The sequence below is a fragment of the Daphnia pulicaria genome, chromosome 10, assembly GCF_021234035.1.
Source record: "Daphnia pulicaria isolate SC F1-1A chromosome 10, SC_F0-13Bv2, whole genome shotgun sequence".
NCBI lineage: Eukaryota > Metazoa > Arthropoda > Branchiopoda > Diplostraca > Daphniidae > Daphnia > Daphnia pulicaria.
In genome coordinates this window covers 5,799,483-5,821,369 of record NC_060922.1, presented here as the reverse complement: position 1 = coordinate 5,821,369, position 21,887 = coordinate 5,799,483, and the positions used below count along the sequence as shown (strand labels likewise).

The window sequence follows — 21,887 nt, the reverse complement described above, 5'->3', positions numbered from 1 at the left end:
AATGATGAAATTTCGAGATTTAATTGCAACAGACGCACTTACGTACAATATCTACGGGAACCAAATCAAATAGTTGGTTATTGACAAGGTTATCTGAACGAGAACTATCTGGGCCACTAGGTTATTCGTCTCGTTCGCCGTAAGGAGGTGGTGTGGGTGTAATTAAACATCGATGGTATCGCAATATCGCAACTGACGGCGACGGGCGCGGAATGTAATTTTAATTATTCGCGATTCATTGGCTTATGTTGCGACAGAGCAGTCAGCGCATTCCTTTTAGCTGATTCACGTTAGTTTCGACGGGATACGGGGGATGGGAGATAGTAGAAAGAAAAGAAAGTCATGGAAGGATGATTACGAATTATTCACTGATTTTTGCTTTTGTTTTTTTGCGGCGCTTATGGCGTAGAACGACACGACGCGAGAGCTGAAATTTCCAATTGAGTTTTCTATATGCGAATCGGGTCGCGCTTTCGTTGGGTTGAGCGCGGGTTCGATCGTGCGAAACGCGATTCGCAACAGGTGACGGTGCGGTTGAGATACTCTGCCACTTGTAATCATTCCGCTGCTGCTGTAAGATAACCATTCACGCCATTATTAAGACATTGCGCAAGCTCATGTCCGGTCATCACGCCAGCGCAACAAGGCCCAGTCTGAAGGGCTGGTGACACCAACAACAAAAGAAGTGGGTTAATATGTCAGACAAGTGGATTGTTTCAAACTTTTATCGTTTTTTTGACGTTTTGTGGGCAGTATAAGAATAGAAAAGATGAGTTGATATGCTAGGACGGTTTTATGTATTGAATGCGCGAAGTTTCTTAGGATCCATCCATCTTTTTTCGCGGAAATCCCTAAGAGTTTTCTATTTTATTTTTTTTATATTGTCTGCTGCGTTGCTACTTTCTTCTTCTTTGAAACCGTTTCCTTTTACGGTCCCTTTTGTTTCCAGCAGATTGCATATGCAAATCGCTCGGGACATCTCTTAACGACGGATCAACGGATCTAGCTGTCCTCCCTTAGCGAAGAAAACCCAAAGGAATTACACATTGTGGAGACTGGAGAATGCCAACTATTGTGCACACAAGATGCGCTTGACCCGGCAAGCGCATTTAGATTGAGAGATGCTTCTTGCTAGAGCCTCTATCTGGCTTCTGCTTTGGCAAAAAGGAAGAAAAGCTATTATGTATATAGGGGAGATAAGCAATCGAATACGGAATAAAAAAGGAAATGACCAAGCATTGGGCTGCTGAAGAGATGAATAAAACCAGAGGGTAAAAGAATTTTCTATGTTCAAATTGTTTCTATTGAAAGAGAATAAAAAAAAAGTGAGAATAAACAGAAACTTCGTCGATTTTTAATAATTAATCGATATTTTAGATGCATGACTAATTAGAAGATAAGTGTCGTCTGCTTTCCTTTGTTCAAAAGTTTCGAAAAAGGCAAGTCAAGTTCTTCAAAAAAAGATTATAAAGAGTTTAAAGACAATGGAACGATCACTTTTCTGGTAACGTGGCTGCAGTGCTGCACGAATAATAAAATCTGCAACAGATAAAATTACAAAAATTTGATTCGTGTGAACTGAAGTCTGAACTCTGGTGTCGCAGCTCTTCATGCTCTCCATTCCATGCGGTTTGGCAGGTAAAAAAAACTTAAAATACAAATGAAATGAATATGGGAGCTCCAATAGAAAAGAAACTTGTTACAAATTCGTGAAATGTTATTGCCTGAGGAACATTTATCATGTGTGCCCCCTGTCATGGCAGTTTTTTTCATTGTTTGCACTGTAACCATCACACCTTGGTGCAGATTTGAGATCTGAAACAGCGTAACAACAAGGCCAGATATGCCAGTTTTTCTTGTTCTTGTATTGACCTGTCATCAACAATCTCAGTATCATCGCTCACAGGGTTTAGCCACTGTCTCATTTTCAACTTTTCCTTACTTGTTGCTTTGTCAAAATTTTTCGTAACCAATTTTTTATTTTTCATTTAGATATACAGCATCCCGTTTGACTGGAGAAACTACTGATGTCGGTCCGAATTACCTATCTCTTCTTCCCCTTTCTTAAAAAGTCCTCGTGTACACCCATGCGAGTGTGGGGGTATTCACGAGGGCCCCCCTTTTTCCTATCCTGCCTGCTGGATGCACCTCTTCAACGAATGGAGCCAAAGTGGATGCCTGGCCGTATTTCCCGGGCATAAAGGTAGGAAAAATACTCTCTATTCTTCCTTTTTGATTATCTGGTGTTGATTGTAAATCTTTAAGGACGGAGTACGATTATTCCAGAGCTAGGCGGTTGACTGGAACTGTTTTCCCTGTTTGCTATTTTTGTTTACTCAGTCACGGTTTTTTTAAATAACCAAAGGAAGTGGTTGTTCATTTGGTAAAACGACTGCAGATCAGGCTTGTTTTGTATCTAACAACTTTGTCTGTGGGTAAACAAAATTCAAATTTTTTTAACTTAACACTTCAAGCAAAGTAACACAGAAAACTATAGAAAATGTTGTAACCAAGAGGGACCTATCGGCACCTCTTCGTTCAAGTTTATCAATCGAAAATTGCGAAATCTTTTCCAAGCTGGCCGAAACCTTTCATCTACAACCGTTCACCCAACACTAAATTAGTGAAAACGAAAATTAAATCTATACATTTGTGTTAGTAACAAGCCAATTATCAAGACTGGGTGTTGGTATGGTTGAGCTTCGCCAACGACATTCACTTTTCGAGGTGGCCGTCGAGCATCTTGACGACATGTTGGGGCATCGGCGGAGGAGTTGGCAAATGGTCACCCGTGGCCACGAATCCGTTCTCGTTCGAAGTCCAGACGACGCTGATTGGAGTGCCATCGGGAGAGAGGTAGGAATAAGATCCACTTGAGATGGTGCCGATATCCTCGGCTTTGGGTCCGACTCGTTTCTGATTGCCGCTCTCGTCGACCTTGGTTCCGTCTTCACCTTCGAAACTGTCGTCGCCGTAAAAGCGTGTCGTTATTACATATCATGATGGCCCAGCGCTGGCGCTACAGTCTCAGCTATTGACACGTCTATGCAAATGAGATCTCGGCTCTCTAGGTCACCTGTACGAGTAACTGCCGTCAGGGTTGTTCTCACTGATTGAACGGACGATGGCGATGGGTTTCACCTCATCCAACTTGTCGGTGGGAGCGGCCCAGACGGTGGCCAGTAGACCGAGGAAAACTCCGAAAATGAACTGAAAACACACATCAGCGAAGATCAAGAGAAAACCACCGCAAGAATGTAGGTAGGGGGGAAACTTACCACTTTCATTTTTTTTTTCTTTTTAAATTTTGTTTAAGGGCTAGAAGAAAGTAATAGAAGAGCCAAATCGGTCAGTGGTGTAAAGGGACAGGGTCGATTAGGCCTACTGCTGGTCTAGTCGAAGTGGTTCGCCCTTTTTATAGGCCATCGCGTTGCTTCTGTTTTTTCCTTCCTCCTTTTGCCTTGTACAAGTATACACACAGAACATGTTTGGGATTATAGGGGGAAAGGTTGGTTATAATACGGCGGGGTTAGCACCTGCGGCGACAGATATCATCATATCATTATCCCCCTGGCCCAGTAGCCCATTGATAAGACATTCCTAGATTCCCTGCCATAGGGATACAGACACATATATTAGGAATGTCCGACAATGTGTCTAATGATATCCGAATATCTATACTTTCTTTTTCTTTTGGGTTGTGTGGTTGTGGCCAACTTAATAACGTCCGGGAGAATTCTTGTTTTTTTACGAGATTCAAATCACAGTTGTTGTTTCAAAGTTCAACTGCATTTCTTCTGGACTTTGTGGTATTTGACTCTCTCACCTGACCTTGATGTGTTTATAACTTTGTGATAGTGTCTTCTGTTCTATACAAAATGTGTGGCCGTGTAGAAAGCCAGCCGCAGACCACCAGGAAGGAATAGATATCCATACCTTGAGGGAAATCAAATTGAACGATAAATTCGCTGAATTATTGCCTTTCAGATTTTCAGCCACTATATGAGAATGCACGTCCCTTCTATTATGACGCGATAAAAATGCGGGTGACATTTGCCGATATCATCGCATCCACTTCTGGATGTTGAATTACCGGTCCTTTGCCTTTTCCGTGACGGCCTTTACCATTTTACAAGTAGCACACGCTGTATTTATTACATTGCTGTCTTCACGTCTGCTGCTACACAGACGCACCGATTCTTATTGTATGGTGGCCCGATTTTTCAATCAAATTCGGTAGTTTCCCTTTTTTACTGCTTTGTCCCTCCTTAATGTAATAAATCATTCGCCGGGCCAGATACAACCACACACTCTGTTCTCTAGACGTTCTTTTTTGAGCTTCACTCGAATGAATCTCTTGGCATTTTTTTTTCCAATTGAAAAACTTTGTGTGGCTATCAAAAAGTTGCTGCTTCTGCTGCTCGATCTGCGATAAGGATTTTTTTTTCTCCTTCGCCGAGCTGTTAACCAGCATATGGCCAAATGGAATTTTGGCTGCGCGGTCTCGGATATCCACAAAACAAAACACGGCAGTTATCTGTTGGTTCGTCTTTACGACGTTGACTCAAAGAATTCGTTTTTTCTTCTTCTTCCCCTTTTTTTACTATTTGATTTCTCCGAGGACCTCCGATTTAAGGATTTTTAACAAAGCAATAAAAGGAAAAGTGAAAACGTCCGAGTTGAGTTGGTTTTTTTCTTAGAGAAAAATGTTGTCGTTTGTATTTTCTTTCTGACACAAAATGTAGAAAATGGAAAATAAATCGGGGTTATGTGTAGTCATATGGGGGGATACGAGTAACAATGACCGAATTTTTTGTTGTTCCTGTTGTTTGGGTTTTGCGTGTACAGCTAAGATATCAAAAAAGCCTATAGAAAAATGGGTGAAATAATGTTCAAAACGACCGATGAACAAGTCCGTTGGCAACGCCGAAAGAAAGTCGCAAGGAGAGACGAAATGGGAAATATTTGTGTGGGACGATGTGCGTGTTTGTTTGGCATCCGATCGGTCGATATTTACATCATGGGCTGTTTGTTTCCGGTGAATATTCCAGTTGTCGGTTCGGATGGAAATTTGGAATCGTTTACAGGAGGCCGGCAGCCTTCAAGTCGGCGAGCATCTTGACGACGTGCTCGGGCATGGGGGGAGGTGTGGGCAAATGGGCACCGGTGGCCTGGAAACCGTTTTCATCGGCAACCCAGTTGACAGTCAAGACGACGCCATCAGGAGTGGTGAAGGAGTAAGATCCGCGGGAAACGGTGCCGATATCTTCGGGCTTAGGTCCGACTTGTTTCTGGTTGCCACTTTCCTCCATCTTGGTGCCATCTTCGCTCTCAAAACTGCCAGGCATCACATCGAATTAGATGTACTATATAAAATGATAAGTCTGGTCGTTCTGAAAATATACCTGTACGAGTAACTGCCATCGGCGTTGTTCTCGCTGGCCGAGCGGACGATGGCGATGGGCTTGACTTCGTCCAATTTTGCGGGAGCGGCGTTGCAGGCGACCAAGAGACCACAGAAAACTCCGAGAATAAACTGAATGCGAAAAATCACAGGATATTATCGAAATCGTTACAAATTGACTGCGCAATATCAAAAGAGGAAAACAAAAAACCAAAAAAGGATCCAAATAACAAAATGTTGAAACTTACGACTTTCATTTTTGTTTGGGGGATTTGAACGAAGCTGAGAGATTCCTTAAGAGCAAAGACTTTGCACTGGTGCTTTGGTCAGTGTGTAGAGGGGATGCGGTTAGCTACTGCCGGTCTCATCGGACGGTTCCTCCTTTTATATACACACAGGTGCTCTCAGGTTTGCTGCAGTTCAACGCGACGGGCAGAGAATTTTATTTTTTTCTTTTCCTTTTTGTTTTTCTTTTCGTTTTAGTTCTCTCGGGGAGGAGGAGGAGGCACTTGTCCGGGTATGTTTTCCCTATGCTATACACGCTGGCCCATCCCGCGCCTGCTTTTGTTTTCGTCGTCTTCCCTTTTCCAGTCACCTTCATTTGCTTCGTCTTCTTTTTTTCTTCTCTCTCTCCTTTTTCGTGTTTGCCTTTGCCCCAATGCCGGCCATCATGTCTTTATCTTTCATCTTTTATCCTTTTTTTCTTTTTTATTCCATGTGCTGACATTCTTTTTGAACCGAAATTCAGACATGCCAACCATTCGTTCGCTCTTTGGCTTGGTTTGCCGGTGAGTTAAAATATACAAAACACGATCCTCTTTACCTGTAGGGCGTGACCACTCACGCTCTCACGCCAAAAAATAAGCATCATCCACAGCAGTAGGAAATGGGCTAAGCTCATAGAGCTGATAGAGACGCCAAAATGCTTAAAATTGCACACAGCACATCAAACAACAACAAGTGAAAGGAAACGACTCACTGCACCGGGGTGAACTAAAAAACAAACTTTAGAAAAGAAAAACAAAAACAGCGACGGGCGTGCAAAGAATTTAAAGTGATGAATGGGAGGACGACCATCAGCAGAGAATCTCCTTAAAAATCGAATTTTAATGGCTTTTGATGAGAAACAAGAAAAAGGCGAACAAAATGATGGCAGTAGTCTGGGAAAGAAGAAGAACTAGGAGATTGGGGGTTTCGCATTTCTCGTCGTTTTTCTTTTTTTTTTTAAATTGTTATTTGGATGTTTTGAATAATAATGGGCAAAAATGGACGAGAGCTAGAGAAAAGGATGTGCATATAGGATTAGATTGCCATTAGAGATGGACTGGTACAAATATCCTCAGGGCCGCACAGCAAAATGCTTTATGGCCGGGTAATTTATTTATACGGCAGTCACCGCTGCGTGCGAGACAGGCATCATTTAACACCGGACGCGATTTGAATTTTTCCCGCCGTATTTTTTTTGGCCGATTCGCACGAACAAAATTTTGCTTTTGTTTTTTTGTTTTTTTGTTTTTTTTTTGGTTCGCATGTTAGGCAAACGAACAGTCGAACAAAGATGTCAAAGACTGTGTAGTTTGTCATTTCCCAATAACATTGATAGAACGACACGTTACGCATCCGGAGAGAAGCGGAGGAGGAGGAGGAGTAGGAGCGGATTGATGATGATGGCGGAGGCGGACGTCAAGGTTAAATGGCGCTACTGCGCTTATAGCCGCCGCTTAAATTCCAGCCCTATGTTGCGCATAGGTGAGAGAAACGTCACGATGATCAATCAAAAGCATTTCAGTTTCTACATCCCCACATTCTTCCAGATAAACGGACTCGTATTAGGTCATATTGGAATTTTCTAAAAAAAACATTTTAAAGATGTTGAATACAAGTGAATTGATTATATAAATGGCTATGCACAGAAATCTAAAAAAAGGAGGTCGCAAGAGCCAGGGCGCATTAAAAAGAAAAAGATTTATATTCGTCTTCTATTTCTCAAATCCTTTTTAGTATTTGTTGATGCGCATCTCCGCCGCTGTCTGTGGGCTACTGGGCCAGTGGTGTGTTTTCCCTTTTTTCTTTTCACCATCTGCATATTCACCTGTTATTATTATATCCTTCGCGCTTGAAAAAAACACGCCCTACCATTTCATTTTTCTTGGCGAATCCCCGTTTTGTTGTTGTCGTCGTCGTAGCTATTTATTAACGGTATTTATTTTATTTATTTTTGTTTGCTTAAATTCAACTTTTGCGCAATTTTCGACCCACAATGCGACGCTAGTCAGTGACTCAACCGGACCTCAAATCCTCTTGGTCGGTCGCCCCCTTTCACTCATTTCTCAAATCGTATTATTACTAACCCAGACGTCGACCATTGTTAATAAGGGCCGCCGCCGTATTTCACGTACGTCTGATCCCCGCGATTTTTTGAAACCGAAAAATATGGCGAAAAGTGAAAAGAGATTTGTGAAGTAGAAAAGTTTCATTTTATTTTGTTGGTGAACATTTCTCTGTATAGCGTGGGTAATATCGTGCACGTAATCGACCACCCAATCATCATGAATGAAACTTCTTTTTATGGAAGAAACAATCACAACAAGACAAAACAGGGAATTTTTGTTCTTTCTTTCTTGTCTTGTTGTAATGTGGAAAAGTGAAAAACCTGTTTAGCCTCGAAGGTGCGCAACTCAGATGATCCCATCTCTTTTCTCTCTCTCTCTCTACAACTGGTCGGCCCAGGGTCGTCCTTGAGCATCGCCAGACGCAAAGAAGAAGAAGATGCGCTCTCGTGACGACCTCGTCTCGTAAATGTAATTACCATAAATCTTTAATTTTCGTTTGGTTATTTTATTTATTGGCTGAAAGCCAATTACATTTCGTCTTCTTAAGAGAGAAAGAGAAGATTTTACGTAATTATCTGGGCCCACAGGATCGCAACGATCGAATATTCCCGTTTTGGCGAAAAAGGTCAATGAGACTCTCGACTGAAATTTTGTTTTTGGACCAAAGACATTATGATTCCTTTTGTGGGGGGGGGGGGGGGGGTGAACGTCTGAATGACGTCGTGTTTTCCCCTTTCTTTAGCGAATGAAAAGGAGAGAAGAAAACTGCCGTGTAATGATATTAATGTGTCGCCGTCTTGTTGATACCAAACTCGGTCGGTTCGTCAACTCTCTCGGCTCACGACCCGCCATCGTCTGCGGAGGTCCTCCATTGAACGTGGGAGAATTCTCCAAATCCCCATAAGAATAAACGGGCGCAAAAATAAAAAAAAAGTGAAACGGCTCGACTGCAATGGTTGGAACCGTTTACTTGTATTTCTTACTGAAAAAGATGAATTATAGAAATTAAAATTTCAATCGAATCAAATGAACACAACGAAAATGTCCCAATTAACCAAAGGAAAAATCGAAAGATAAAAATATAAAAGCTAGAAAAAAATGGTTTCACACGTTTGCGATCCATTGGTGAGCAAAAGTCCCTAAATCATTTACTAGATGGATCCTCTGAGGAACACTAAAAAAATAAAAATAAAAAAAGGGAGGATTCTTTTCACTGCTAAATTGCATAGTTGTGTTGGGTATTAGCCAAAAGGGATGTCAAAACTGCGTGCGGTGGTAGTGGGCGGGCTATTTACAATTTGTTGGTCGTATCAATCACTTTCGATTCCATTTCAACGTTTGGTTTTGTGTATGGAAAAACAATTTTATTTATAAGGTAGACACAATTTTTTGGATTTTTTTTTTCATTTGGCTAGGTCGATGGGGTTTGGTTGGTTTACAGAAGACCGGCAGCCTTCAAGTCGGCGAGCATCTTGACGACGTGCTCGGGCATGGGGGGAGGAGTGGGCAAATGGTCACCGGTGGCCTGGAAACCGTTTTCATCGGCAACCCAGTTGACGGTCAAGACGACGCCATCGGGAGTGGTGAAGGAGTAAGATCCCTTGGAGACGGTGCCGATATCCTCGGGTTTAGGTCCGACTTGCTTCTGGCTGCCGCTCTCGGAAACTTTGGTGCCATCGGCGGATTCGAAACTGTTGGAACAATTCAGACGATTTAGTTAGAAGATGAACTTTTGCGAGCACTGCTGCAAAAACTTACTCGAAAGAGTAGCTTCCATCGGCGTTCATTTCGCTGTTGGATGAGATGATCTCGATGGGTTTGTCCTCATCGAGCTTAGCCGGTGCGGCAGCAGCGACGGCAACCAAAGCGATCAATACCAACTGTTGAGTCAAATAAAAATTTCAAATTCCAATTAAGTTTGAGTTGATGGAGAAAAACTTACGAATTTCATGATGAGTGTTGGGAGGAGAGTTGGGATATTTTCTCGGTTGATGAGAGAATGTTGTGTGTGTCTTGTATCGAACGATGGTCCGCTTTATATACCTCAGACTCTCCGACGATAGGCCATGAATTTACTATGTAGACAGTCTCTTCTTTCTACACACACGTGCTAGAAGGAGAGAGAGAGAGAATCAAATTCGGTAGACGAAGAAGAGGATTCGACTCGTTGCCCCCGTCTGTGTGGGTGGGGAGTCGCTCTTTTGGCCCTTTTCTTCGATTTTTTATGCGAGTTGGCTTTTGTGCCAGAAATTCACATCGACGCCTTTCGTTTCGGATCGTCTTTCGTGGCCTTTCAACTTGTGTTTTATGTTCGTGTCTTTGAGGTGTGTACATAACGTATATGTGTGGTGGGTTAGAGTCTATAATCCCACCGCTAACTGTTAGCCGAAGCAAAAAGGAGGCCGGGAGAGAGGGGTATTTGGTAGAGGTCCATGTTATTCTTCTTGGTATTAGAAGAAAGAGAGAGGGAAGATTTAGACTGGGAAGAAGAAGAAGAATAAAACGATGTGGTGTGGCATTCGGTTTCACGTTTGTTCATAGCAACACGTGACGTGATTGCCCGGCTCTCTCGCTATATTTCTCGTTATATCCAAACAGGCAATCAAAACAGCAACATCTAGAGAAACGACACTCCTCTTCTCCTACCCTAGGGCAACCATCAACACCATCCAGGGTCAATCCCGAAGCCCGTCCACTTTTACTTTTACTTTTTTTCTTTTTCTTCTTCTTCTTCTTCTTCGTCTGTTAATTTATTATTAGACGGATCATTATTATTCATCTCTTGTGCTGCTCTCTCACTCCGGGTCGTTTTTCAAATTCTTGGAACTTTTCAAATTTCCCGCCGGTTGTTTCTTTAGCGCCAAATTTGTTTTCCCCCTCGTTTTTTTTAAAATGACATGTGTCTTGAGGAAGGAGTGTTGTCGATTGGTCAAAACATCTTCCTTATTGCATTTCTGCCGAAATGCACAGCACCACAACCTTGGTGGAAGTTGAACATTTTAAGCGAAAAGATTATTTTCAGACAAAAATATACCCATCACTATGTAGTAGCTGCTGCATCCGCAAGACATTCACTTCCCGATTCATATTCCAGCCGCAGCTCTCTACACAGCGTTCAGCTATAGAGAGAAGTGCTGTTTCATTTGGAATGCAACAAGGATGTTGCTTCAGTTAACCTTGGGTACAATAATCAATCCTCCTTATTTTCGACTGTTACCATGCTCAAAACAAAAGACACCCGTTGATATCTGGAAATCCCGTCTTAGTAGTCGAATTCGATCCCGCAGTCCCGTCTGTCCATTTGGAAATGTTGAAACACGTTAACCGAATCACCTGTCAATGTCTCCCCCGTGTCGTAACGTTTCCATGGAAGTTGTAGGAGGTTGCCGGTGTCAGCGAGATGACTATCGGAAAACGATTAATAGAGACGGGGGCCGTATGATTATAGATAACAGCGCAATCAAAGTGTTTAATTACCCTCATTCTTCTCCCGTAAAAAACGGCCGTAAAAGAAACTGGCAGGTGTTTCCAATCGTCCGATCGAGAAGAAAGAATAGTCTCCCAATAACAATAATATCAAGACCGTTTAAATTCAAATATCGATAGAGATCTTTTGATATTGCCCAATGATCTGCTAAATTGCTCGGTTGACTTCCCCCCCCCCATTCTTTATAATAGATTCATTAGCCAACGTAATGACACTAATCTTTTTAAAAAGTTTCGATTCCGATTTCTTTATTCGTTTGCATGATGCAATAACAATGGCTTGTCGCTCCCACATGCCAAACCTGACCATGTAAGAGTCACTTTTGTGTGGGTAAATACACAAGTCGCCGACGAAGTACAAAGCCAACTATCAACAACAGAACAAATTTGTCAGCCAAAAATATAGTTAATAATATTTTGTACCCCGGTGTGTCACATAGAGAAGCTTTCATTTCCGCGTCATCTCTCTTCTTGAAGAAGAAAAAACAAATGTCCTTTTAAAGTCAACAACTTTCTCCTCGAGTCAACATTCCACCACCATAAGAAAAGAAAAGAAAAACCCCCGACGACAAATTTTACGGTCGGTTTTTCTTTTCTCCCCTTTCCCGAGAGAAGATATTTCTCGCGTGTAACAGCAATAACAATTGTGCTTATTGTTTTTCTCTGTACGTGTCAAATGAAGCGATGGGTACCGAGAACATGTGTGATAAGGCATATGTATAGTATCCATTTTTCTTTTACTTCGGAGGGTCTTTTTTAAAAGGCAAGAGGATGTAGAGTGTCCTTCGGAATCGTTTGAGCATCACAAGAGAGTGAAAAAGATGTTTATCCGACTGGACTCGGCCACAACATTTGACTGTAGTTATATGCCACCTCGACCTTGACGCAGGCTGCACCTTGTTGAACACCGAGAAAATCTTACCTTCCTTTTATGTTGACGGCACACGCATTTATCGACGTGTGTGTGTGTGTACGTGAGTACACCGTACAGCAGTTTGTTTAGTATTAACATGCTTTTTGAACCACCCCCTAAAATATTAAAACCGCAGCATATTATCGCCCGTTAAAAAATATTTTTTATTTGGAGGTTCCATTTTTTTTTTTTTTTTTTTTTTTTCAAGTTTTCCCGCTTGTATGTTTGAACTGCTGCGGCGGCGGCACCAATTTAACTAATGGTGCAGAGGAAATAACCGCGTCGAATTGCAAACCCATTACGCGTTTTAAGTCGGGTAATATTTAAAATCGAATCAAATTTAAGAGTTTAAAAGTTACGCGTTTGACGTCTGGCGTCGCTGTTGATTGCCGTCCAAAAAGTGCGCATTTTTTAAAACAAAAAGTTCAAATTCGAAAATGGCAAAAATTCAATTGGTTGTGGGCTGATTGACTCAAGGATGAGAAAAGTGAGAGGGAAAAATTCGGCACGATCTGCCATTAATATCGTGATTGTGTGCTTCTGCATTCAAAACATCGACACACGGACGTATATAGAAGAAGAGAAAGGAACTATAGCGCTAGAAGAAGAAGAAGATGATGATGATGAAAGACAGGCCATCAACTTTGGACGCACTTCAAACAGGATCTTCAAGGACATTTTTATTAACCGGACGATTCAAACATGAGCAGCAGGTTCCCGTGAACTTGCGACGAAAAAAAATTGATTTCTTCTGGAATCACATTGAATTCTAACAGAATTCGTTTATAAAATCTTAACTTTTATAAGTTTTATTAAAGTTTCCGAGCGCCAAATGTTTTTTACTATTATTTCGAAATCAAAGTTTAGCGGCGTCACAACTTTTACTTTGGCGGCCTCCGCCGGCTGTGCTTGCGTATAATCTTCGCCTCGAGGGCAAAATTACCTGATGATGACTATTTTGGATTTCCCTTTCCTTCGATGGATGGAACTTTGACGGGGAAAAAAAACAAAAAGAAAGAAAATCGAAAGTTGTTTGACGGCGGCCTTGGCATATCCCAAGCACCTGCTCATCGCTGCTCATCACCATCAACTCTTTTGAAAACCTCGACTCTTGCTCGTCATCCTTGTTATTTATTATGCGCTACCCTTATAGCTCTTTCATTCTTTTTTTATAAAAAAAAAATTTCGAATTTGAATTTAAAAGGAAATGAATGGAAAATAATAAGTGTGGGTGTATGTAGTGACGTGTTCATTTGTAATACGTTTTTTTCCTTTTTTTGATATGCATGTTTATCACTCTTTCATCTCGTTTATTTTAATGACGGTCTTTTCCAAAAGTATCACTATAAAAAGAGGAGGCCCAAGATTCATCATCGAGTATTAGTGGTTGGTCAATTTTTTCTTTTGGTTTTTGTTCGTTTTTTTGTTTTAATCGAAAAAAAATTGCAATATAAACAAAAGTTGGGGGGTTTTGTGCGCACGGGAGCGCATCGATTGGGGGTTTGATTGTGAAATTGGGGAATGACAATTTATTTACGATTGAGGCCAAGTCTCTGGTCGAGGAGGCCGAGCATTTGGAGTTTCTGCTTGGTGCTCATGCCGGCAGCGCGGGCCTCGTCGGCGGCGTTGGTTCGGGCGATGATGGCCAAGGCTCGCTTGATGGCCGGCGACGGCTCGGGAGCCACGGGAAGGTGAGCGCCCTGCGGCTGAAACCCGTTTTCGTCGGCGACGAAGGTCAGCTCGATCTTGTCACCTTCCGGCGCCGTGTAGGACCACGAGCCTCGGGACGTCGCTCCAGACTCTTCTCCGATCTGTTTCTGGGCTCCTTCCTCTTCGCGTTTCACGCCATCGGCCGTTTCGAACCTGTTTTTCATTTGATTGGTTATAAGTTACTGCTATTACGATATCCGGAAGTGGATTGAATCAACTCACTTGAATTTGTAACTGCCGTCCAAATTGGGTCCTTCGCTCTCGGACGTGATGATTTCAACTGGCGGTTTAGCCGCATCCTGCGGCATGGCGGCCACTACGCCGATGAGAACTGCTAAAACAAATACCTGGACAGATTTTTAAAAGGGCACATAGGGAGATGGGGCGGGGGAAATAAAACAAGAACGAAGAATAAAAATTTAAGTTTAAAAAATGTTTCTCTGTAAACGTCTTGATTCAATCCAAAGAAATAGTTGTTTCGGGGAAGATTTTACCCACCTTCATTGTGCGGATGCTTGAGGTGATGTGCGACGCTCTTCTGTACTCCGCCTGGCGTTTTATACATTCCAGAAAATGTGAGGCCAGGCCCTCCTCCACGAGGTACCTTCGTGAGTTGGTTGCCGGCGTCAGCGGAGAGGAAGGAACACATATCAAGACACAAAAACGATTCTCCCAAGAAAACCACGCCAAGGACCCACCAGCTCACCCAACCAGCCTTCTCTCTTTCTTATGTGTGTATTCACATTTCATCACCTTCGTCGTCCTCCGCCTTATCCTCCACCCCCTCTTCTCTTTTTCTTCACAACTCTCCAACAACAAAACTATTTCTACTTCTTCTCACAAGAGTTTTCTAAAAAAGAAAAAAGAAAAAGACTCTATACGTTATATCAGCGAGAGGATGAGCGATGGCGGTGGCGTGATAATGGTGCGTACTTGAGCAATAGCTTTTTTTTTTCCTATTGTTTATTATCATCCGCACCGTTCCGTACCGTCGGTTCCGTCGGCTATATTTTTTTCTTTCCTTTTTCTATTGGCCTCCGAAGAGCATTTCTCTCTCCGACATTCCGCCGTTCATATCTTTTACCTCCCCCCCTCAACATGTTGAGGTTTTCTCTCTCTCTCTCTCCCATTGTATAATAGTATAGATTGAGCGTTTGATGGATGACATATCCACCATCAAAAGGAAACAAAAACCTATTCCTTTCCAGATTTTTTCAGATTTGTTTTTATATCCCCCCCTCTTTTTTTTGTTGCACCGCATTTTCATTGTGCGACGATGTGATCGAATGTTCTTCGACGAATTCGTCGACTTTGAATCACTTAATTCTCCTTTCTCTTTCCTTCCTTTTCGAAATTGCATCATCGATTCAACTTTTTTTGTTTTATCGTCGCTGTGATTTTGGAATTCGCCTCGTACCATTTTTTGCAGGGCTGTAATTGCGTCCGGTTCAATGCTAAACGCATTACACACGCTTTTTTGTTGTTATTGTTCATTCCGGGATCCTGACTTCTCGGTATCCAGACACAAGGTAATCCCCCCCTTAAAAAAATGGATGGAATTAGCATAATACGCGCTGTTCCCTATATTGTCTGATAGATCTATTGCTGAGATATCTGGCGGGCACTATGACCTGGCAGTCTCAGCACACGATCCATCAACAAAGCCAACCGAACCACATTGGGATATGTAGTTTGCTATAGCAAGCAACTCTGTAGCCTACTGTTTTATTTTCCGCGAAAAATGCGGGTCATCATCGTCGTCATAGATATTAAGCTCCCGAACGGCACAATAACCCAACAAAGTTTTCACTTCCCTGCCGAAAAAGTCATTGGACGCGCCTCGGCGCCTGGCACGAAACGCTAATTTTCGCCCATATTGGGCGGATGAGACGAGGATCATCTTTTTATTTCTTCAGAACCTCATTGAGTCTCGAAGGGAAAAGTGAAAGGCGAGTTTGAAATACATCTAGCGCTACTCTACTCGGCTTGGGGTGTATACATAACTCTGTCACATATAGAAAAGATGAGACGACCATTATACAGCGCTACTTCGAGTTATACGCCGGCGCTTTACGTGGAAAAAAGGGAAAAGGGATGGCTCTGTGCTGCATTCAAAGTCTGTAGTGAAAAGCGAAAAGAGAAGAAAAGAACCGACATGGAAAGAGAAATATAGCTACACGGTAAATAACAAGCGTCCTCGATCGTCATGCCTTTGCAAAGGGAACAAATTAAAGAAGAAGAAGAAAAGTCGCTTCGTTTCTAATGTATGTACAGCGCAAACTGTTTGTCGGTCGGTCGCTTGGAGGTTGTAACACGGTCACACTTTCACCCTCCGCCCTTTTGTGTCTAGAAATCATTTCTCGTTTCGCCTTTGTGCGGACACGGGATTCACCCGTGTCCAACTGTCCGTCAGTTCCAGCTTTTTATTTTTTAAATAGGACGCTATGCAAAATGGGATTACGACATCATATTTACTTACTATGCGCGTCTATTCTGGACACGGCCGAGGGAGAAAGAAAAAAAAAAGGACAGACATGATGTCTGCTGGAGTGTATGAAAAAAGATGAAGATGGTGATACCCGCCAGCAGGGTCTACGCCCTCTCCATCACATATTGAAAGCGGAGACAAGATGCTAACAGGTGAAAGCTAATATTAGAAATTAGAGAGTTGTGTGTCTACACCGATATGTTATATAGTTATGTGCATCCGCAGTTGATTGAGTTTCACATCGAACAAAGAATAGGTCCTATAAGCTACCGGTATTTTGGCGATGCTTTCAACATTGATGGCCCCGCTGTTTCTACACCGTTTCAACCGTTTTACAAAATAAGAGAATCTCAATAGAAATAGACGTGCCACTGAATGATCGAAAGATAAAAATATTCAGTCGCGGGTCTAACTGTTGATTGATTTCATACACATTTGACGACCCGAATGCGTTTGCGGCTGGCCCTCTACACACACGCAACTCGAACCATTATTCACCGTATAACGTCATCAAGTGCATTTGTATTGTACACACGTCGTCGACACACGTGTGGGTCGAGCGAGAAAGCGAAAGTTTTCCCTTCCATTCGGCGTTTTCATTTCTTTTGACTGAAATTTCAACACTCGAGTGTCAGAAAAATTCAGTTGGAATCGAGGCGGTTCTAGGCCCATTGTGCGCATCCACCTTGAGGCCGATTTCTCCCTGCTGTGCATCTTTTATGCGTTATAATTACTGGGTTAAACACGTAACAGAATTATTTATTTATTTTTTTTGTCGAGTGGAAGGTAGGAATCTAATATTTTAATCGCTTCGCAGAATAACAGCAAGAGAATGAGGACACCAGCCCGACATGTATAGCAGACCATCCCGCTCCCCTGTAATTATCAGACAATTTTCTGGCGACGATTCCGCTGCTGCTGTTTAATGCGATACTGCCGACATCGTTGCGCGCTCACGCGTTCTACTACACGCCGATCCTCTTCGTCCGCGCACTTTTCAGAGTCAATTGCGTCGTCTTTTAACTTCTGCTTCTCCAGAGTGTCAAGGTTGCGGGACCTTAATCCTCTTTGACTGCGACGAAAAGCGGCCGGCGATGGCAAGACCGGGTTTTGATGTCTTTTCACGCAGCGTTTTTTAAATGTTGGTACTTGCGCGCTACAATAGTGATGACTTGATTATACTCGGAATATAGTATGTTTGTTTACTTTTTGGTCAGAATGAGAAAGTGCACTTGAGTGTCATTAAAACGACCTTGCTCTTATAGAATCCGTTGGGGTTTTTTACATTTTTCTGCGGTTTTCCCCACCGGAATTTTCTCCTTCTTATTTTAACCCAAAAAAAATATGCAGAGCGCATACAGAACAAAAAAGATACGAAACTTGTCTCTTCTTTCGCATGGCTTTGTTGTTATTATTACTGTGGCTTTATGCACGAATCACGCGGGAATTGAACGAGGCGATATGGTCAACCGCACGGCGGGCGGGTTCACCGAGGACTTTTATTTTTTTATTTTTTTAAGGAGGTTGTATTTGTCAAAGGGGGAAAACCCGATTTTATTTTTGTCGAGCGAAGTTAAAGAAGTTGTGTCGCATCAACATAATCGTGATGGCACTCTTGACTTCTCCACCGCGCGCTATTATTCGCCGTCACGGCTGCACGACGTTCGTTCCCCCTGCAAGGACACACCAACATCAAACACGACCGCATCATCATTCACAACAGGTAGGACGGTGAAGTAGTAGCTATACACGGCGCATCAAACAGCTGCAGTTGCTGCGGGAATAAGGTTATTTCAATTCTCCCGCGCGTAGAGAAGCCAGCGACCGTATAGAGGTGACAGCACGCAGTTGTTGAATGATAAACCTAGTCCCACCACTTCTATCTATCCCATCAAAACAACAATCGTGTTTTATTTTTTATTTTTTTCTCTTTCTATATGGAAGGGGAATTTGATGACATCAACACATGGAGTCGTGATAGAAAATGTCATCAAGGTCTTTTTGCGGGTTCGCATCACTCCAGTACGTTTGGAAGTAACTAAATCGCTGGCATTTTCTAAAAATCATCGCTATTGTTTGGTTCTCTCATCACTCATTTTTTTATAGACTTTGCTATCATTCTAGCGGGAAATTTGAATTTAATTCGAATAATTCTGATCGTTTGGTGAATTGTACTTTAGTTTCAAATCAACTGAATTCCAGGTTATTGCCGAATGCAAATTACATGATGAAACCGAAAATAGCAGGGCCGTAAAAGGACAGACATTGCGCCGTTCACTTTGATTGAAGACAGGAAGAAACAAAAAAGGCCAAAGATGGTGATTCATGATGATGACGGTATTCACCTTAAATACAACATGAAAGAAAAGCGCAAAAAGAAACAAGGCAACAAATGAATTAACATCATATTAATCATCAAATGAATTTGACATCATTTCCATATGAGTGCTGCAGGGCCGAAATTTAGCTGTAGTTATCAATGCAACAAGAGGATCCTTTCCCATGACCATAAAAAGATCTCATAAATGTACCGTTTAACCTATATGAATATTCAGGTTGTTTTACGTGGGAATTATTTCTTGTGCATCTCAATTACAGCCAATTTTATTCGGCATAATTGTTATAGCATCAGTTCTTCCATACGTAGGTAGTTCAACGTATTTTTTATTGAAATAAGATTTTATCTTAACAAATTTCCCAAGTAAAAGTGAAAGTGAAAATTTTCTTTATTCTTTTGAATCTAATGAATAATGGTTTTCACATTTGATCGTGTGCTGTATCCAATATGGACCGGATCAAAAGATTTGTCAAATATCTGGCGAAAGATGAATTGGCAAATGCCAAATGGCAAAGATTCACAGTTGTATCTGACCAGCCTCTATTTATTGTTATTATTATAGGACATGTAGTTAAAAAGTTGCGGCATTGTACGCGCAGGTCAAGCGGTTCTTGACTCAGAGAGAGCGATGAAACGACTGCGGCTGGACAATAAAAATACAGTAAAGGACATTTTGAGCTTTTTTAATGACACGGCAAGAGAGATGGAGAGAGAGAGAAAGGAGGCCATGACGACAGACACATATGGTTGGATAGATACAATGCGTTTGGCACATCACCTTACAGTCGTCGAGAGAGTCTATTCGTTTTTGTTTGATGATCATACCATTCGCATTGAGGAAGGGATGGACAGATGCCAGAAAACCCCGTCTTCATCAATAATAAGAAAGAGAGAAAACAAACGGCGAATTCGATGAGATTCTCTTTTATATAATAGTACTTGAATTCACGTCTAGTATTTTAAGTGCATAAAATTCAAATGCAAATGAGATAGACATGCGCAATCTTTATTACTGGCGGGTGTTAACGCGAAAAAAAAAATATATTGAGGAGGGAGGTAGGAGGAGAAAGGACGAAGGGTCGTCACGATTTCTCTGCTGCTTGCTTATAGATGGCCTTTTTTTTCGTACGTATATGTATATTTTTTCTTCGGTTTTTCGGTGGAAATGAGGAGATCCCTCTCTTTAGCCTGCTCATCTCCCCGTGTCTATTTGTTGGTTGGGAAATTTTCTGCTATAAAAGCTGCCAGTCCGGACGGTAGATCTTCACAAGCATTCTTGCTCATCTCCAAAGCAAAAGCAAATTATCCAACATGCAACCGGTAAGTTGTGGAATTATCTCTTACTAATACAATACCTTAGTTATAGAACCAAAGCTATTGATCCAACAGCGAAGGCACATTTAATTAATTGTGTGATCTGTTCTTTGAAATTCCGGATACGCTTGAAGATGTTCGCCGTCGCTCTTTTCGCCGCTTTGGTGGCCATCGCCTCATCCGCTCCCCAAGGCGGCAACACCCCAGTCCCGATCCTCAGCTCCGAATTCGATCAGAAGGAGGATGGCAGCTATTCCTTCTCGTAATTATTCCTTTCATTCTTTGATTTAATAGTTTCATTGGCAGCAAAGCGTATCTTGCTGGAAAATGGTAAAACGGAAAATAGTAAATAGTAAATTGGTTGACAATTCAGATACGAAACTGGAGATGGTATTAAGCGATCAGAGGCCGGAGAACAGAAGAAGATTGGCGAAGAGTCCGGATCTACCTCCAACGGCAGCATCTCGTGGAAGACCCCCGAAGGCAAAACCGTCACCATCACTTTCGTCGCTGACGAGAGGGGATTCCAGCCTAAAGTGACTGTCTCATAAGAAGTTTTGACACATTCTTATTGGACTATTCTCAACTCACTGGACTGGACAAACCGATATCGCCAAATCAATCCCCCCTCCTCAATCCCAGCCTTTGATATACAGTATTTTGGTTCATTACTATCATTGCTTCAATTATTGCGATGATGCAATGAACCGAGCCGCCTATTTTTATTTTAAAAATTAAGCTACGAGCGAAGCAAAACCCAATTTGAAATTTGGCGCCAATATTCCTATTTGAATTTTCCTATTTCTTGATTTTACTCGAAAACAAAAATTCTATTTGTCTATACAACTCTATCACACGCAACGCATAGAAATACACCTGTTTGTATACCAAAAGCTAAAACAACAATCGGCTTATTTCAATATTTAAAACATTCTTTTTTCAAAAAAAAAAAAAAAAAAAGAAAAGTGAAAAACCAATCATATTTTATCAAATTTTGGCGGCGAGGTCTGTCAACGATGACTGAGCAATATTGAATAACTGTTGGGGGTGAAAATGTTTACCTTCACCAGCATCCAACATCAGTCCGACTTGGCTGCAACAGCAGCGGCGTGTCAAGTGCACAGACACGAAGCGGCAGCGGCAGCGGCTGCTGATGTAAATCAAATGAAAGAAAAGAAAGAATAAAAACCACTTTCACTTTTTCTGTCGTTTCTTGGGGGTCTTTTGGCTCCAGCTTGTTAGAAAGAAAAAAAAAGAGTTGCCGGGCTGGTTTGGTGGGTTTGTCCGTCCCTCCGTCTGGCTCTCTTATGCGCTACAAGGAGTGCTGCTGATGCTGTTGCATGTGTGTGTGATAAATAATGAAAGTGAATTTTATTTATGTTTTTTTTTACCTCTTAGATTTCTATGTAATGATGAACATATTAAGTTTGGGGAAAAATGAGAGCCGGTTTTTTTATTTAAGTATAACTCTCTACATTTCTCTCTCTATGCATAAAGACTCGACAATGACTTCTCTCTCTCGGGTCCTGCTTTGACCAGTTTTCACCGTCGTAAAAAAACAAAACAAGACGAGACGAAAGTGTTCAATTGACCAGTTTAGTTTGGCTCGCCACCAGCGCAGTCAGGCCACTAACTATACATCAGTAGCTACAGGTTCGCCCAGATCGATAAAATAACTCGAAAACGAAAAATTTCCAGCGTAGGCTATTACTAGGGAGATAACAAAGTTGAAATAGCAAGTAAAAATAAGGGCGTGGATCGTCCAGTGAAGAAACTGGATTTTATTGTAGAGTCATCAACTATCGATTGCGACTGGCTGTGCACGAGAGATAATCGTGTAACATTATTGACGTGATTCATGGGGAATCGAAAATCCCACCCTTGTTGTTATCGAACAAGAA

General features: G+C 41.9%; 5 protein-coding genes and 1 long non-coding RNA gene across 8 annotated transcripts; 1 reads left to right on the top strand and 5 right to left on the bottom strand.

Annotated features, from left to right (window-relative positions):
• Positions 1–2,299: 2,299 nt before the first annotated feature.
• LOC124314881 (endocuticle structural glycoprotein ABD-4-like) lies at positions 2,300–3,406 on the bottom strand. 2 transcript variants are annotated; one of them, XR_006911291.1, is made up of 4 exons: positions 3,279–3,406; positions 3,077–3,210; positions 2,589–2,962; positions 2,300–2,315 (listed from the first exon to the last, which is right to left on the bottom strand). XR_006911291.1 is itself a non-coding variant. In XM_046780296.1 (3 exons), the coding sequence occupies exons 1-3, from the start codon at positions 3,285–3,287 to the stop codon at positions 2,716–2,718; spliced, it is 390 nt and encodes a 129-aa protein (XP_046636252.1). In that variant the 5' UTR covers positions 3,288–3,406; the 3' UTR covers positions 2,499–2,715. The 2 variants fall into 2 exon arrangements, 1 of the variants encoding a protein (XP_046636252.1); XM_046780296.1 differs by lacking the exon at positions 2,300–2,315 and having other exon boundaries at positions 2,499–2,962.
• A 1,273-nt stretch (positions 3,407–4,679) lies between these two features.
• LOC124314880 (endocuticle structural glycoprotein SgAbd-3-like) lies at positions 4,680–5,804 on the bottom strand. The gene is made up of 3 exons (XM_046780295.1): positions 5,653–5,804; positions 5,406–5,536; positions 4,680–5,337 (listed from the first exon to the last, which is right to left on the bottom strand). Exons 1-3 carry the CDS (start codon positions 5,659–5,661, stop codon positions 5,082–5,084), a joined length of 396 nt encoding a protein of 131 aa, XP_046636251.1. The 5' UTR covers positions 5,662–5,804; the 3' UTR covers positions 4,680–5,081.
• Positions 4,680–9,833, bottom strand: LOC124314883 (larval cuticle protein LCP-22-like). Of its 2 annotated transcripts, XM_046780298.1 has the most exons (4): positions 9,680–9,833; positions 9,496–9,617; positions 9,191–9,428; positions 4,680–5,099 (listed from the first exon to the last, which is right to left on the bottom strand). In XM_046780298.1, the coding sequence occupies exons 1-4, from the start codon at positions 9,686–9,688 to the stop codon at positions 5,082–5,084; spliced, it is 387 nt and encodes a 128-aa protein (XP_046636254.1). In that variant the 5' UTR covers positions 9,689–9,833; the 3' UTR covers positions 4,680–5,081. The 2 variants fall into 2 exon arrangements, with proteins under 2 accessions (XP_046636254.1, XP_046636253.1); XM_046780297.1 differs by lacking the exon at positions 4,680–5,099 and having other exon boundaries at positions 8,689–9,428; positions 9,680–9,832.
• Positions 9,834–13,429: 3,596 nt separating this feature from the next.
• Positions 13,430–14,447, bottom strand: LOC124314855 (cuticle protein CP14.6-like). The gene is made up of 3 exons (XM_046780259.1): positions 14,345–14,447; positions 14,069–14,193; positions 13,430–13,999 (listed from the first exon to the last, which is right to left on the bottom strand). The coding sequence occupies exons 1-3, from the start codon at positions 14,348–14,350 to the stop codon at positions 13,666–13,668; spliced, it is 465 nt and encodes a 154-aa protein (XP_046636215.1). The 5' UTR covers positions 14,351–14,447; the 3' UTR covers positions 13,430–13,665.
• A 5,428-nt stretch (positions 14,448–19,875) lies between these two features.
• Positions 19,876–20,879, top strand: LOC124314894 (endocuticle structural glycoprotein SgAbd-5-like). The gene is made up of 3 exons (XM_046780312.1): positions 19,876–19,992; positions 20,121–20,248; positions 20,360–20,879. Exons 1-3 carry the CDS (start codon positions 19,984–19,986, stop codon positions 20,535–20,537), a joined length of 315 nt encoding a protein of 104 aa, XP_046636268.1. The 5' UTR covers positions 19,876–19,983; the 3' UTR covers positions 20,538–20,879.
• Positions 20,124–21,321, bottom strand: LOC124314987. The gene is made up of 2 exons (XR_006911460.1): positions 21,048–21,321; positions 20,124–20,306 (listed from the first exon to the last, which is right to left on the bottom strand). It is a non-coding gene; the product is annotated as an uncharacterized LOC124314987 (long non-coding RNA).
• Between the last annotated feature and the right edge of the window lie 566 nt (positions 21,322–21,887).